Consider the following 16,811-nt stretch of genomic DNA (forward strand, 5'->3'; position numbering starts at 1 on the left):
GAAGTACCTAACCAAGCGGAGCTGAAACCTGCAGTTGGGAGGGGAAAAAAAAAGATGCAGGAATCGAACAACAAGCATTCCTCGCCTCGGTTTCCCCTGCATTTGCACTTTTGCGACGTTGCATGCGCAGGTTCAAGACGGGGAAAGAAGCTCAAAGGGCAGCCCGATCGGCAGGCAAGCCGAGGTGAGGCGGTTTGAATGTGGAGGCGGCCGGGCGGGGCGGGGCTGTGCGGCCGGCAGCAGCGGGGCAATTCGGAGGCAGCCGAACAACGTCTTCAACGTCAACTCACCCGGGCCGCCTGAACGTGGCTGCCACGTATGCGGCCAACGCCACAGTTTGGGTTTTTGCCTCGCAGCTCGCAAATTCCTTGAATGCTGCCCTCCGAAACTCCGAGAAGACCCAGCAAGTTGGGTTTGCATCGATAGGAGTTTTCCGGCATGCCGATTATGAATTTCTTGGCGATCGGGTAGTTATGCGTTGGCGGGTTGCCTCTCTCCAAATCCTCGGTGAGGCTTGCGCCGTTGTCGGCTCGTCGGCCAACTGCAGGTTAGTTGATCTCTGTTTTTTCTGCCTTTGTAATCAAGCGTCATGCATTGCGCAGTTGGCAATCAGTTACCGGGAAGGCCGCTGCAACAGCTCGGAGGGTTTACTTAGTCGAGTTAAACACGACCAAGTACAAGGCACAAACTCCTGTGTACACTGTACAGAGAAGGAAGTCGCGTGTACATGTCCAAACAAGATAGCCAAAAGCCAACATCTCAGGGGTTCTTTAGCATCAGCCCTGTCAACCTGAACATCGTGACATCGTGACATCGTGACACCGTGACACGACACGACCCCAACTGCTCGGCCCGGGAAAAGGGGTGACAAGTGGCAACTACCAACAACACTCCATAATTCCAGGGGAGGCATGGCTCAACGTGTATCTACACTCTCTCTCTAAGCCACAGCCTCGAACGCCGCCATCTCCAACAGCGACCCGTGAAGCCGCGTCTTCGCTCCCACCTCCCTGAACTCCCGTAGAAGCTCCGCCAGCCCCGAGTCCCCGTCCCCCTCCCCAGTCCCGGCCACTGCCACGGCGCACATCAAGATGCGAGCGCAAACGGCAAACACATGCTGATCCGACGTCCACCCAAGCGGGCCGTCCTCCTTGCCCGCCAGCCCAATGAGGCACCGAAGGCCGGCCGCGGCCCACGCTTTGAGGCAGCCAAGCGGTGAGTCATCATCGCCATCACCACCACCATCAAGACCGCTGCCGGCAAGTCGTGGCGTCGGGCTCTTGTCCACCGGCAGGGCCCTTCGCCACCGAGCTGTCTCCCTGACCTCGTCGATGAAGAGGTTCTGGTCCTCGGCGGCGAACAGCGAGTCGTCAAAGTCCAGCGCCCTGCGTAGTTGGTCCTCTGCGGGGACCAGCCGGAGGAGGGCTATCGGGTCGCGCGACCGTGACTGCTGCTGGCCAACCATCCTGCAGACGACGCCCGCCCTGAATTCCTGTGAGCCCTTCGATCCGTCGTCGCCGAACTGCGCCCGCAGCCAGCCGACGAGTTGGCCGGCTGCGGCTGTGGCCACGGTGGGCGTGCCGATGACGCTGGAGGCGGCAAGCGCGGCGACCTCGCGGACTTCATCGTCGTCGTCGATCAGACTGTCGTAGAGCGCCGAGAGGACCGGCAAGTGGTGCGCGGTGGCCCAGTCGTGGCTCTTGGTGCCGCGGAAGAAGGACTTGAGGGCCGATGCTGCTGCATATCTCGTGTCGAAGGACTGGCGAGACAGGTTAGTTGGGGTACCCGGGAGGCGAGGAGTGAGTCAGGGGTCAGGGTCAACGTACATTGTCCACATCCAGGCATTCGCTGAGCATGTCTCCCCAACTTGCCAATCGTGGCCCCATATTCGGAACCTTCTCCGCGCCCTGAGACACCAGCGCTGCCATGATTGTCCCACTTATTTCGATGATAGCGCACGATAGGGCAGGGTTGATGTCTCCCTGTTGCAACTGGAACCAGAGTCCATCGAGCTGTTCCGTGCTTGGTAGCTCTGAAACTTTTCCTCGACTGAGGATACCGTCCATCAAGGGGCCGAGGTTGGCCAAGGCCTGTGTTCGAATTTCTGGCGCTAAGGAGGCGGTGCACGCTTCCAGATACAGCTCACGCAAGCCTGAACTGATAGTCGAGTCACCTACCTGTTTCCATGCTTCGGGGATTGTCTCGAGCATCCTGCTTGCTGTGTTGATGTCACTCCTAAGCATTTTGAAGAAATACGCTCGGAGGCCTTCCTCGTCACCAGATACTGCTGCATCATAGACGACTTTCAGTGAGGCATGAAGCTTCAATAGAGCGGAAGGTGGGCCGGTTTGTGTCGTGGTGAGTTGAGGCAGGACAACCTTCGCAACTTGTTCGTGTAGGCCAAAAGTTGCGAGAACATTTAGGATCTCCAAGTAGGCCGCTTGGAGCTCTTTGCAACGCCTGAAAGCTTTCTGGCGCTGGACAAGCTGTTCTAAGAGGGCATCAACCGACGCGGAATCTGATGTTGCCCCGGTTAGTCCAAATTCTCAATATTCAGGCGCCACACTCGACCCCTACCTGATTTAAGATCCACACCCAAGTCGGCTTTGCGCTCGACTACAAACCTCGCGGTTAGGAGGACCCCGTGGATCCGGTTGGTACTGCTTCCTGATTCATCGAGAAGGCGCCCAATCTCTTGAGCCCACTCTTGTTGCAACAAGAAGGAGCACAGTGTTCTGGCCGCTATCTCTCGGACATGCCAGAGACGGCTATCGAGATACCCTTCAATGTGCTTTTGGAGTTCTGAACGGTGCTCTTCGGGAGGGCCCGCACGTCGAATGATATCTAGGGCAGGGAACACTGCCTCGGCTGCGCCAGGCTGCGATTCTTGAGCGAGTGTTTCGTCTGCAGAGCGTAATAGGCCGAGGATGACGCCTGGTAAGGTCGGATATTTGTTGTAAGAGATACGCACTGAACGACCATCCCAGCCGGATTCGATGGAGGCTTTGCTTTCGCCAGTGCCAAGCAGGCAGTCGATGAGGCTTCTCAAAAGAAGCAGACCACAATTTCGAATTGCCCAGCTAGGTGCGATTAGTAGTTATCAGGCTAAACAGCTGTTTCTAGACGTACACTTCGGATTTCAAGCTGGTTGCTGCAAGGTGAAGTGTTCTAGCTAAGTAGCCCTCAGCTTTTTTGCTCAGGAGCGAGCTTCTGAACATGTCTCGTAGGGAGTTGAGGGCATGGACTTGGGGCAGGTTGGACCCATCTGTTTCGGCCATCGAAACAGCCTTTTTACCAATCTCTTCAAGAGTTCCGTAGACTTCGGCAAAGGATGGCGATGTCGCGTTTGCCGTCAGAACCGCTGCGATGAGGGACGGGATTCCAGCCGACCGACGGGTTGTCGATGCTTGTGTCATGATACAACTGATCGCTCCCTGAACTATGTTAACATAGGCATCGAGATAACACGGGTCGGTCGTCTCACCTGGTACCACTCGCGAAGCAAGTCCTCTGTCTCGTCAATTTCCGAATACACGTCTTTTAGACGTTGGGTGAGTTGACAGCTTGTTGTGAAAGTGTAAGACACTGTTGAGAAAGCGCCGCGGTGACGCAAGCTCGAGAGTTGCTCGAAGGTCAAGTAACCCGTCTCTCTAAACACGTCGAGCGGGGGATACGGAATCCCAGGGACGTTTTTAAGCCTGAGCGTTCCCACCAAGAGGCGCAAGAGGTTGCTTGAACGAGTTAGTAAAAGTCGTAGTTTTAGAGAACGAACGGTCATACCTAGACTCGTGAATCGCTCGGAAGCTATAGCTGAGTAGGTCCTTGGTGTCTAATCCTTCAATATCCTCCAGTTCCTCTGGTAAATGGCCCTCTGGAGAGTCATCGCAGAGAACATGCTTGACGATAAGCCATATGTGCTGCGCGGAAAAAAAGATGCGACGCTGTTGGTGATGGATGAGCTCGAGCTGGTTGTCCTGATATGTTCCTTTCGCGAGGACCTGCCAAACATAACTGGGATCTGTCAGTGTCTGGGATGAAACGAGGCTTGAGCAGGGCAATGGTATGCAACGAACCTGATTGCTGCAAAGTCCGCATGTACCGGGCTTTCGATGGCCGCGTGGCCCAAGTCGTCCCCAGCCTTGGATATTTTAGTTTCGACCCGCTCCAGAATTTCTGAAAGGAGGGCAATCTGTAAGTCTGGTTTGCTCAGCCAAGTGCATAAAAGACCCTGTGAGCGAGCGGCTCCATCACCGTGATCCGCTCGTCCCGTCCTATCAGCTAGTTTCCCGGCTCGTACGCAGAATTTTCTAAGAACCCCAAGCAGCGTTTCCGAGCCGGCAGAGTTCGATTCCTCTGTGTTCGGGGAAAGCAAGCTCAAAAGGGTAGCCGCACCGTCCCTGACATCGTCGAATGGGTCAAGCAGAAGGTCAAGAAGAAGGCGAATCCAAGTGAAGTCGGACGATATTAGTTGCGCAATGTCCCCATCGGCGCTCTCATCAGTATCTCCCGCATGTTTCCCTACTCTCAGGAGCAGGAGTGCTGCTCTGATAGCGGTAATGTGCCTCTGGTATGAGGTGGTAGGTAACAATTCGTTTTTTAGAAAACTCATGTACCACTTTAAGAAGGCGTCGTGACGGTCAAGTACCTCTTCCGCCTCGGAAGCGTCCTTGAGGGTAACCTCGGGGCCGAACTTCTTGGGACCAGACCGGGCCCCATTGTCGACAGACTGATGGGCGGATAGGCTCCTTTGTGCAACGGTGATAATGTTTTTGGCCCTCTTGATGAGGTTCTTGGTATGGCCAAGCACTTCGTTACGGACCTTGGCGTCATAATCTGCGTGGAAAGCTCCAAGATGTTTCTTCAAGAGCCCAAAAGCAACCTCAGAGAACGGCTTTGTCGTCGCTTGAGATGATACGAGCAGTGAGAAGGCGCTAGATCGAACAGACACAGACGGGTGTGCAAGCATTCCGTCCAACAAGGCTCCCTGGAGAACAACTTTCTTCGTCGTCGGTTGTGAAACGTCATCGCCGTTACCTGTAAGTTTCCATTAGAATAACGGCGGTCCAACCAGCCATTTGACTTACTTGGTTCCTCAACCATGCCATGCTTCTTCCCAATCTCGAGAGCGGCCAACTGGAGAAGGAGCCCTTGATCGGTCAGGTCACGATCGACGAGGCCGAGCGGCTGCCTCTTGTTGAATATCTCGAGCAATCTAAGAGATGCATCCCGTTCTGTTTTGAACATTTGGGCAAGCACGTGATTCTTGATGTCTTCTAAAATCTCTGGATTGCGGGTCAAGGCGTCCTGAAGCCACTCTCGCCAGACCTCAAGAGTGAAGCCAGCTGGCTCTGTTGCTGTTTTGTCTGGTAGTGTTGTGTTCAAGCCTCGAAATACGTGAACAAGGCATTTTCCAGCCAGAGGGCAGGCATAAGTAAGTTCCATCCACGAAAAGAGGTGAAATGCGAAGGACCTCCATAGTGAGAGAGTAGGCAAACCCACCACTGACGAATCAACCTGCTCGTACTTGACGGCAAGGTCTGTAAGCTTCACCACTCGCTTTGATAGGAAGTGGTCAAGACACTGTAATCCCGATTTGGTCAACTGCTGCGCAGACTTCCGGGCAACGATTGAGACGAGGGTCTCAACTATGTGGTCTTTCACAGCCCTTCCTGTTTCAGGGCAAGGGTTGGATGCTGATGATGCCACGAGAAGATCCAGCACCAGGCGCAGGGCTCGGTGAGGGTCATGTTCATACCATTCGAGGTAGAAGTGCAACAGCTTTTTCGACAGAGTCTCTGTGAAGGCCCATTGCCTCAATGCCTCGTCGCTCGACTTAGCACATTGCTGGACGAAGCTGCAAAGCTTGATACAGGTATGTCCATTGCCATGATATTGCCTCGACTGAGAGGCTTCTTGAAGCAATTTCTGAAAAACAGCTTCAGCCAATCTGCCACTTATTAGCCAAATGGACATTTATCTTGAACGGTTCGGGCTGGAGTCGTACCGAGGTTGGGTATCTGCTGCTTGACTCAACAGCCATTTTGTGATGGTATTTGCATTCTCGAAGACATCGGGATTGAGGTCAACTAGAGGATCTTCGGTTTTAATCGTAGTGTCTTCTTGAACCATCTCGATGCTTGGCGATTCCTCCTTCAAGAGAAGGAGGGGTATAAAGGGTGTTTGTTGGTTTGAGCAGGGGTTGAGGTTCCGAGTAACACGGAAAGTAAAAAAAACCAATAACGACAACGAGAAAGGATGGCGAAGAAATCAGCGGTTGGAAATCGATATTTTCACCCAAACCTTTCAATCGTCCTGCCTCTCGTACCTCTGCCTAATTTGCTGGGGCTACTTGCACCATATATGGCAGGCTAGAGGGGAGAAAATGTTGTGGGCATGTACGGGTATATACATACATACATGTATGTAGATACCGTAATCCTCACCTCGATTTCGCGACACACCCCATCAGACAGTTACAATGCCTTGCTTACCGTCGGCTGGAGTTGGTTAGCAGTAGGTAGCCATCCAAAAGCATCACCAGCTGCAATTGGCAAACGCGTAATATGTTTAGAGTGGTAAGAAGGATTGAAAGCTTTGCTATCATTTCTGGTCTCGTGTGACAATTGCACAACCAACGTTATCATTCTTTCAGTTTCAATGTTTTGTAAAGCAATACAAGAGAAATGCCAAGAATAGAAGTTGGCCAGCGCAGAAACTTCTCGTGGTGCCCGGGCACGGGCCAGCTAAATTTTTTGTCTTATCGGTCATTCATGGCATGGCACACACCCGGTCCGGTCCTCCCACCCGACCGACTTCACTGACGAACGACCTGCGAACAAGCCGGGACTGGCCCCATCATCTGGCACCTGCCCCCTTCAATTCAGCTCGGCCATCTTAATTTCCCCGTTTAATTTTACCCTTCAATTCCCGCCAAGATGTCGATCTGGGATGCCCTCACCGGACGCAAGTCCTCGTCGCAAACCTCGTCATCGAGCGCACCCGCTGCGCCGCCCGCCCCAGAGCACCACACCCCTACCAATACTTTCCAGCCGACGACCACCTTCGACCCTACTTCTGCCCAGGGCGTAGAAGCCTTCCTTGGCAGCTCCTCTTTTGCCGACCCCTCACAACTACATCCCCTCGCCGGGCTGAACAAGGATACACTGGATTACCTCTCCCTCGAAGACTCTGCGCTCTCAGACTTGCCCGGATCACAATCGGCTCTGCCGTCACGAGGCTTCACAGACGACCTTTGCTATGGTACAGGCACAACATACCTCGCCGGTCTCTCGCTAGGAGGCGCATGGGGCCTGCAGGAGGGTTTAAGGAAGTCGGCCGGCGAATCGCCGAAGCTCCGGCTGAACTCGGTGCTCAACTCGATCACACGGAGAGGGCCGTTCCTGGGGAATTCGGCGGGCGTGGTTGCTGTCTGCTACAACTGCATCAACTCATACATTGGGTATTTGAGGGGGAAGAACGATGCCGCGAACACCATTGTGGCTGGTGCCCTTAGCGGCATGCTGTTCAAGAGCACAAGGGGGCTTCGACCGATGGCCATCTCGGGTGGTATCGTGGCTTCGGTGGCCGGTGCCTGGGCGGTAAGCTCTCATGGTTTCATTTGTGTCACTTTGTGACGGGACTTTTGCTAACATCGGCCCAGATTGTGAGAAGGACAATCTTCCACGACTCCAAGAATTCCCATACCGAGACTCTTGCAACACTTTAAACAAGCAACTGGATCTTCAACGATCTTCGATGATCTTGTATACGACGCAATCTGTGGCTTGATTTTGCCGCCACATCCATCTTTTAATCTACAAACAACGGCCTTTTCACAAAGCTGTTTTGTGTGTAAATGTCCGTTTGAAGACTGACGTGTACGAAACTCGGCCAGGGGGCGAAGGGCGGGTATGCATAGCGCAGGGTATCTCTCCTCCCATGGAAATTGTATAATAGTGGCTTATCGTCGTAGAGCGCTCGGTTGAGCGCATAGCGTGCAGTGGACCTCGATCATTCGAAGGCAGCTTCCAGCATACATCAGCCACCGTCTAAGTTATGTTCACTATGGTCCTCGTGGAAACGCGGTCTTTCAGTTCGGGCTGTCGGCGTGGGACCAATCTAAACATGCAACACGAGCAACGTCTGGCGCTTTCCTTGGGCTGTTTGGTTGCTGGGTTGCCTCGTTGTCGTCAAGTGGTATTATCTACTTCGACACAAAGTATGGATGCTGTGTTATTGGCCTTCATCCCCCGAAGCAACTTTGTGATAGTCTTCACCTTAACCGTTGCCGTTCTTTTTTTCGCCCTTGTTCCGAGACAACATGGGCCCTACATCCGAACCGTCCATGAGGCGGCCACGGCCCTGTCAAAGCCTCAACATATGTTCATCTTCTGATACCCGCCGTGGCCTCCTCCCTCACTTCTATCCCCGCTTCTCACCTCTCGGCACCAGGCCTTGGTCACCAAAAGGCACCTTTGCAAGAAGCACGCATCTGAGGCTAGATCATTAGGGTTCTTTCCCTTGCACCTTCCACAATGAAGGTATTTCGTAACTATTGCTTCCCTACCAATGCTCTTCCCCAACTCCCTCATTCCCTACCCTCTCGATTATCTACTCACGACTCATCGACTTTCATCCTCTTCATTCAATTGTTTCTCTCCTTCCGACTTCGACCCTCTTCATTCTTATCACCAGATCACAGACACAATGGACAGTTCATCGCAAGTTGAGGGCGACCCCGTCGGACTAACGCCGGAGCAGCTTATACAAGAACTTGTTTCGCTGCGGGTCGACCGGTGGAGGAGCAAGCAAAAGGAGGTACCGGACGAGGAGCTCGTGGCACAGCTAGTCGCCTTATCCTGGGACTACGATTCCCTCCCACCGGAAGGGCCCGGATGCCTAATATCCGGCGGCAGTACCGGACATATTTACGTCCCGTATGACGATAGTAGAGAAGGTTTGCCTCCCGAGATCAATGATCGCATCGACAAGGTCAATCGTTGGATCGCGGACCCCGCCAATGCCCCGACGCTGCGCAAAATGGACAAGATTTTGAGGAGACAAGTCGACAAAAGCTGCTTTTTGGAGTTCCTAGACGGAGGCAATGCCTCGCGCATCGACTTCATCGGAAAGGTAACTCACTGTCCCTTCAAAGCGCCCTGAATACCAAACCGACCGATACTAATACGGCCCGTCAACAGATCAGGATGCTCGCCCGATACCGGCTGATGGAGGAGGCAACAGCAGTCGACGTGTCTTCCTACAACCCACATCGCCCCCAGTTCAGGATGATTATGGTTTGACATCACTGAATTTGGCCAGGTCAAGATGGAATGGCGATATCTGGATTGGCACTGCACCGAGGTTAAATTCGTCGAAGCGCTGGAGGTCTTTTCGAATCCAAAATTCTGTCACGAGGCGGTGCTAGGAAGGCTTCTGAGGCACCTTGACACCATCCATCACCCAGAAGACCTCGCGCAGAAAGCCCAGTCTCTTGTCGAGAAGTTCAAGTCTAAGGGGCCCCTCAAGAACGGGCCAGAGTGGAAGTACTTGCTCTGCGACGACAGCGACCTCGTCACACCTCTGGAGGGCCGGGAATGGAACCTCCTAAATTTGTCGCCAAACGTCATCAAGATGGTGAAACGTGAAAGCAGGGAGACAAGCAAATCAGCGGTTATCATCCGGGTAAGCAGACATCCTCGCACCCTCCACGAGGTTTCAAGACTGATCACGAAATCCCTCGTGTGACTAACTACTGCGCGTCAGTCTTCGCTACTAGAACACTATTTGCGTTGCCATGAAGTCCACAAGCTCCAGCAGGGTCAGATAAAGCACGACCAAGAGAACCACCCGTTCCTCGACGAATCGTACTTTAACGGAGGCTAGGTGTCTACCCTGGAGTATGCCTGGAATTATGGACCAACCATTTTCAACAACAACGAAACGTCTCCCCCGATCTAGTCGTGTCTCTTTACTTTATAGGCACGGGCCTCTCGTTTACTTGAGCCGTGCCTGGATCTAGATGCTCTCGTGGACTTTAATAGGCTGGATAATACCAAGTGCGCCTTGGTCTTGGGCGGGATGGAGGAGTCGGGGGTTTTGGGAAGTTTGGCTCCTACCGAGTTTTCAGCGGAGTCTTCAGCACTACGAACATTATGGCTTGGGTCCCGTCTGTACTCACGTAGGTAGCATAATTACCAGAATATTTTTCGGATTAGTGGATGGGGTGTTACTCCAACTTTGTGAGAACAAGGCTAGGTAGGCTCTCTTAAACAGTCTCGAATGACCTCAAAACACTAGGGACAGGTTTGTTTAACATAATTGGCAGCCCTCGACTGGGAATCGTGTGTCATGGAGATTCGCCAATGGAAAATAAATAACAACACAACTCAAAATTCATCTGAACGGCGATTTCACAATCCAGCACGCGTACATACCGAAATAGGGAGACCTTGTATCGCACTTCCCTCGGTCTCGGTAGTTTATCTCATTGCAGTGGGAAGGTCTCTTCGAGTTTCATCAATCTATCACCCTTGCGAGTTCAACCTCGAACAATTCAGCTTCACAACAGCACAAGCGCCATCACTCCTCGACGTACACAACAAGATGTGTCTCCCTTGCTTTTCATTTTCGAACGCCCAGTACGAGCGTGGTAATCGGCAGCCAACCCGCCAGTACCAATATGTTTGGAACGGACAGGCTTGGGTCCTCCATGATACTGTAAGTTCGTCGGGATGCTCTGAATACCCTTGCTTTTGTTGCGCACATTGGTACCGGCCTCGCATTTTGGAATTCTCTGCCTGGCTCTCAAGGCGCCCGGGCATCGTTCTTCCACCGAAACTGCTGCCGTTCCTTCCACTTTATTAGCACTGTTTCTCCCACAACACTGGCTTCCCAATTTTCTCCTCACTCGCCACCCAGTTTGCACTTTCTCCTCTCTTCCACATCACCCAACCCAACCCAGACTTCCATTGCCGAAACTATCGCCACACCTGCGTCGCCATGGTCGGCAAGAGAGACCCCAAAGGCAAAATCCCGATGAGGCGTGTGTCGATCGCCCCGGAGGGCGATTACAGTCCGCCTCCGTCGCCTGGCCCTAGCAATTTCGGTCGCAAATCTTCGCAGGGAAGCCCAGTGCCGTCTCACATTTCGTTCGCTTCGCAATCTCGATCCCGTCTGGATCCCAGCAGCAATCAACCGGCTGTATCGGTTCCGTCTACTTCAGCGACCTCTGCTCCGGCCACTGCGCCTGCTTCAGCACCAGCTGCAACCTCTGCAGCACAGATTCCCGCGAATCGCTTCAGCGCTGTTTATGACCAGACGTCTCAGCCCTATGGCAATTACTGGCGGCCTGTGATCCATTCTCAAGGAGTCTTTGGCGCACCATTCACCCAGTTTGGCGTAGCGGCGCAGCAGCCCCCGACACCTTCACCGGTCAACCCTCCGGACGAATTGGGCCCCCCTCCGCCACCACCGCCGCCTCCGGCCATTCCGCCGGTCATCAACCCCCACGGTGTTCACTTCCAGCCTCAGGTGCCCGGTACAGAGCTAGGCCCTATGATCCATCGCTATGTGCCTCGCCACGATCCTTATGGTGCGGCGGGTTCGATTTTCCCAGGTCTACAGTTGCCCACTTACATGGTCAGTGCCTTGATCGGGCTCTCCACAGTCTTGGTTCCATATGATGTAGCGGTCTTACCGACCTTCACCCGATCTCATGTCGCACACAATGTGTCTTGTATGAATCAGATAGAGAGAGCTTCTGCTAACCGTTCTTTAGGCCAACGGTGCCACGATGCCTATGCAGTCGCTGTCAATCGGTGTGGCTTCCGCCACGGCTCCCATGAATCCGATCGTGGTGCAACAGCCAGGCTTTGGCCCGATGATGATGCAGAACCACTCTATACAGGGCGGAGTGCCGCTCATGCTCCCGACCCCTACTCAGGGCTTCCCGATGACAGGTATTCCTTCTCTAACTGGCGTTCCGACCCAACCGCCTGTCCATGTCGAACCTGCAATGGGTGTTGGCTTGACGCCCAACGAGACGATTGCACAGAATATGCGGATTGCACAGAATAACCAAGCGTACGAGCCGCAGGATTTCAAACCCGCTGATCCGAACCCATACCGTATGTACTGGTTTCGCGAGTTGGACGGCCACTGGGCGCTGTTTCATCGCCGCCAAATCGATCGGCTCGATGTCCGCTGGTACCGCACCGACGACGGCGTCTTTTATGCCATTCGTCTTTCGGAATAAGGCACGTGCCATGGACCACGTATTTTCTCAGTGGGTTTCCCAATACTGCTCTAGCTCGGTCTGAATGCTGCTGACACGGAATTTAGTTGCGACAGCAGATTTCTTTCGTTATTCTCATCGAGTTTTTTCCGGGTGGCGACCCTTCGCCTCTTCCAGCCACTTGCATGGGTATACAGATTGGGTTCTCGCAGGAGGAAATGGCGTAACGGAAATATCTCGCCCTAGAGGGCGACGTTGTCGCGGTTTGCATCAAGGATTCGAGGATAATTTGGCCTGGGGTTGGTGGTTTGCCTCGATTTCGAGTCTTGGTCTCTGATACTTTGACACATGTGATTTTAAAAGTGATGTGATGGAAATTGACCACTGCCTAAAAATGTGTGGATCTGCAGTCTGTATTGTCCATGTTGGAGTCTGTGTCAGTAATAGGTAGTCGACAGCAGTGGAAGTCAAGGACCGAAAGGGGATTGTGAGGCTGAAAGACCCCTTCACATGCAAGCGTAACCCCTGCTGTGCAGCCGGCTTGGCACCCGTCTGCTTTCTGGATCTCGGTGGAGCTGCGTTAGCGCAGATCTCTGTGGCCATTGGCCCCTGATGACGAGCATGCCAAGAGCAGCAGCCTCCCGAATCTGGAATTGAAGCGCCGGGGGCTCGGCAAGTTCGAGTCGGATCGACCCTCATCTCCCCACCTTTCCCGGGCATTCCCCGAATAGTTAACCGACACCTTACCTCAACTCACCGACCTCACCTCATCCAAACTCACTCAACGCTTGATAACTCAACTGTTGATAATTCACCAAAACAGGACTGACTTGGGACGAACCATCCCATCAAAACCTATCCCCATTCCAACCACGCCTTAACCCCCCCCTCCACTCTCACCCTTGCCGAAAAACCATCCACCCAAAAACAAAAGTGAAGTTAAAGCCAAGCAACCCCAGAAACAATGCTCCTCATCGGCCTAACCGGCTCCATCGCCACCGGCAAATCCACCGTCTCCTCACTCCTCTCCCAACCCCCCTACTCCCTCCCCATCATCGACGCTGACCTACTCGCGCGAGAGGTCGTCGAGCCCGGCACGCCCGGCTACAAGGCCATCGTAGCCCACTTCGGGCCCTCCACCCCCGACCTCCTCGTCCCCGCCAACCCCGACGACGGGATGCCCGAACACGGCCCCTCCGGCTTCGGCCGCCCGCTCAACCGCCCGGCCCTCGGCCGCCGCGTCTTCGGCGACGACCCCGCGCGCCGCGCTGACCGCGCCGTGCTCAATGGGATTGTGCATCCGGCGGTGCGTCGGGCTATGGCGCGCGCTGTGTTGCGGTGTTATGTGAGGGGTTGTCGGGCGGTGGTGCTGGATGTGCCGTTGTTGTTTGAGAGCCGGCTGGATCGGTTTTGTGGTGCGGTGATGGTGGTGGCGGTGAGGGATCCCGAGGTGCAGATGGAGAGGCTGCGGAGGAGGGATCCGCATCTGAGTAGGGAGGATGCGGAGAATCGGGTGCGGAGTCAGGGCGATGTGAGGGAGAAGGCGAGGAGGTGTGAGGGGAGGGGGGAGGGGAGTGGGGTGGTGGTTTGGAATGATGGGGGGAGGGAGGAGTTGGCGGCCGAGGTGAAGAGGGTGATGGCGGAGGTGGAGAGGTATAGTCCGAGGTGGTGGAATCGGTTGTTGTGGGTGTGTCCGCCGGTGGCGGCGTTGTTGGCGGCTTGGGGGTTTTGGAGGAATACGAGGATTAATAGGGCGTGGGAGGAGCAAGAGTTGCGGGAAAGGTCGAAGTTGTGAGGGGGGTTATTATTGTGAAAGCAGGTCAGGGTTGGGTGGTCGGTCGAATACATCGATGCGACGATGTGCTTGTTCTATCTGTGAGGTTGTTCAGTGGGTGGCTCGTGTTTAACCAGTTGCGCCTACCACTTTTGGCGACGACGACTAAGCCGTCACATTTTCACCCACAACATTAATTCACATTCCCGTTCTGGGAAATCACCATTTTGTTTTTTTTCTCGTCTTTTTCTCGTCTTTTTCTTTATGCCCATGAACTGAGACCAACCAATACTAGCACAACTCGCATCAACTTGATGAAGGTATTGAATTGGTCTCTAGGTCAAATCTAGTCCACCGACATTCAAGGGTACCGGATTTGTATGGTACAACGATCAACAATCCGGTCGCTCTCAACTGATTTCCTTTTGATTTTGGTTTGTTTCTCTATTGGAGTGCTTGGGCTCTACCCTACCGCTGTTTTGTTTTCTGGAAGCGAATTGACATCCTCATTAGGCTTGTCCGTCACCTAATACCACCACAATGCCTCCGCATTCTGTATTTGAGTGGATTGTCGGCCAAAATCTCCCGAGGGAGAGGAGGCAGCCGCGTAAACAGCAATTCGTCCGGGTTGAAATGTCCACCGACGACGAGGCCGACACCGATTCCGTCACCATCACCTACCCGCGTAACAGCGCTACTCGACGGCACAAGAAACACAGGAGGTCCAAGGCGCCCAGCCCTCCTAGTCCACCCGAGGAAAAAAGAGTTACATTTAGAGACAAGCCGCTCAAGTCTGCCTTGAAGAAGCCGCGCCAGCCGTCATCCTCGGAGCCGTCCTCGAATGACTCTTTGGATGTATCGTCGGAAGAGTTTAGTGATTCCAGCGACGATGAGAGCAGCGAGGAAGAGCCGAAGCCGAAGCCGAAGCCCAAGAGAAAAAAGAAGAAGGCGAAGAAGCCAGAGCCATCTGACAACGAGGCAAGCAGCGGCGATGAGAGTTCCGGGCCTGAAAAGCACAACGCACAAAACTGCTCTTGCACGTGTTGTTTAGCCGGGCTGATGCTGTTGACCAAGATGGAGGAGATCAGCAAGAACAGCAAGAGCAGTGAGGCCGCACCAGCTGAAGAAAACAAGCCGAACCCAGAGAAGAACGGAAAGGGGAAGCATGGCGAAGAAAAGGGTGGTGGCAATGGAAAGGAAAACGACAAGGGGGGGGACAAGGGGGGGGACAAGGGCGGGGACAAGGGCGGGGACAAGGGCGGCGGGAAAGGAGCTCAGAGCAAGAAGGGGAAGAAAGAGAAAGAAGAGTCGGAGACAGAGGCTGAAGCTGACACATCCGCCACGGCCGCTACCTCGGCTCCTGAGACAGCAACCGAATCGGAGCCAGAGGCGCAGAAATCGAAGAAAAACAAGAATAAAAAGGAGAACGAGGAAAAGCAACCGGCCCAAGAACAGTGATAAGCCCAAAGAGAACAAGTAAAGCAGAAGCCGAAAAGAGCGGAGAGAAAAAGAATGAGGGCCAGGCCCAAAGACGGCAAGACAGAGAACACAACTTCCAAACAAGGGGATACCGTTGACGACAAGAAACCCGAACCCCAACCTCACCCGAATCTTATTTTACCCGCCCGCGATCGCAACCTTCAGGTACAACACGTGGTCGAAGACCCTGCCCGAGACACGCCCCCCAATGCCTATTTCGACAACGACAAGAATGTCTGTCGAGTCTACCATGGGCCTTATTGGGGATACCCCTACGGCCAACCCTATCCTCCGGGAGGACCAGTTCCGCAGTACCCGGCTCCGGGTTGGCCGCCGGTCCCCGATACGCAGGCCATGCACGGCCGCCGTCCCAGTGCAGCGCCAGTCCCTCCCGGGTATCCGCCAGTACCTCAACCACCGACCCCCATGCCGTACCCAGCCTGGGGCCAGCCGTATGGCCCGTACCCGCCAATTCCCCCTCCGTACGGCAGCGCAGTCCAACGCCCAGTGGGACTATCAGGCATCCCGGGCAGCCCCACCGGTGTGGACGCCCTTCGTCGGCAAGGCTTCGCCCTCGACCCGCTGTATGCTGATTACTTCAAGTCTGATAAAAAGGATAGTAACGATAGGCCTTATTTCAGAATGGGTGACGGGGACAAGAAGTCTTCCGAGGAACAGAAATCGGCCAAGGGTAGCGGAGTACAGTGGAACACCCCAAAGTCGAATTGGGAAAAGCTCCCGAGCAACAAGAGTAGGAAGGGTTCGAATTCGGGCAATAAGAGTAACCATGGTGGTAGCAACGGCGGAAACAACAGCAAAAACAGTAATAATCGGGGCCGAAACAACAACAGCAATTCCAACAGGCACGGCAACTCCAACGAGAATAACGACAACAGCAACGAAAACACCAGTGGTTGGGGAAACAACAACAATACCAGCGGCTGGGATAACAACAACAACGACAACTCCAATGACAACAACAATACCAGCGGTTGGGGCAATAACAACGATGACAACAACGACAACAACAATAACAGCAACAATAACGACCAATCCACCGGCTGGGCATTCGCCAACAACGATGACAACAACAATAACGACCAATCCACCGGCTGGGCATTCGCCAACAACGATGACAACAACAATAACGACCAATCCACCGGCTGGGAATTCGCCACAACGATGACACACATAACAGCAACAATAACGACCAATCCACCGGCTGGGCATTCGCACACGATGACACACATAACGACATCACGCTGGGCATCACGACACGACACTACAATCTCCGCTGGACGCCTTCGGCAACCCACCAGCAAC

General features: G+C 54.0%; 6 protein-coding genes across 6 annotated transcripts; 5 read left to right on the plus strand and 1 right to left on the minus strand.

Moving 5' to 3' along the window:
* Positions 1–940: 940 nt before the first annotated feature.
* CHGG_02960 (uncharacterized protein) lies at positions 941–6,040 on the minus strand (the record flags this gene model as incomplete). The annotated part of the gene is made up of 10 exons (XM_001229475.1): positions 941–1,759; positions 1,827–2,518; positions 2,578–3,080; positions 3,130–3,434; positions 3,485–3,731; positions 3,781–4,011; positions 4,074–5,034; positions 5,085–5,354; positions 5,496–5,925; positions 6,005–6,040. The coding sequence occupies 10 exons, from the start codon at positions 6,038–6,040 to the stop codon at positions 941–943; spliced, it is 4,494 nt and encodes a 1,497-aa protein (XP_001229476.1).
* Positions 6,041–6,935: 895 nt separating this feature from the next.
* On the plus strand, positions 6,936–7,726 carry CHGG_02961 (uncharacterized protein; the record flags this gene model as incomplete). The annotated part of the gene is made up of 2 exons (XM_001229476.1): positions 6,936–7,598; positions 7,661–7,726. The coding sequence occupies 2 exons, from the start codon at positions 6,936–6,938 to the stop codon at positions 7,724–7,726; spliced, it is 729 nt and encodes a 242-aa protein (XP_001229477.1).
* A 980-nt stretch (positions 7,727–8,706) lies between these two features.
* CHGG_02962 (uncharacterized protein) lies at positions 8,707–9,885 on the plus strand (the record flags this gene model as incomplete). Its single annotated transcript, XM_001229477.1, has 3 exons — positions 8,707–9,132; positions 9,322–9,684; positions 9,766–9,885. The coding sequence occupies 3 exons, from the start codon at positions 8,707–8,709 to the stop codon at positions 9,883–9,885; spliced, it is 909 nt and encodes a 302-aa protein (XP_001229478.1).
* A 1,116-nt stretch (positions 9,886–11,001) lies between these two features.
* CHGG_02963 (uncharacterized protein) lies at positions 11,002–12,256 on the plus strand (the record flags this gene model as incomplete). The annotated part of the gene is made up of 2 exons (XM_001229478.1): positions 11,002–11,640; positions 11,780–12,256. 2 exons carry the CDS (start codon positions 11,002–11,004, stop codon positions 12,254–12,256), a joined length of 1,116 nt encoding a protein of 371 aa, XP_001229479.1.
* A 943-nt stretch (positions 12,257–13,199) lies between these two features.
* CHGG_02964 (uncharacterized protein) lies at positions 13,200–14,030 on the plus strand (the record flags this gene model as incomplete). Its single annotated transcript, XM_001229479.1, has 1 exon — positions 13,200–14,030. The coding sequence occupies one exon, from the start codon at positions 13,200–13,202 to the stop codon at positions 14,028–14,030; it is 831 nt and encodes a 276-aa protein (XP_001229480.1).
* Positions 14,031–14,549: 519 nt separating this feature from the next.
* On the plus strand, positions 14,550–16,674 carry CHGG_02965 (uncharacterized protein; the record flags this gene model as incomplete). Its single annotated transcript, XM_001229480.1, has 3 exons — positions 14,550–15,463; positions 15,515–16,239; positions 16,526–16,674. The coding sequence occupies 3 exons, from the start codon at positions 14,550–14,552 to the stop codon at positions 16,672–16,674; spliced, it is 1,788 nt and encodes a 595-aa protein (XP_001229481.1).
* Positions 16,675–16,811: the final 137 nt, after the last annotated feature.

The sequence above is a fragment of the Chaetomium globosum genome, genomic scaffold (assembly GCF_000143365.1).
Source record: "Chaetomium globosum CBS 148.51 scaffold_2 genomic scaffold, whole genome shotgun sequence".
Taxonomy (NCBI): Eukaryota; Fungi; Ascomycota; class Sordariomycetes; order Sordariales; family Chaetomiaceae; genus Chaetomium; species Chaetomium globosum.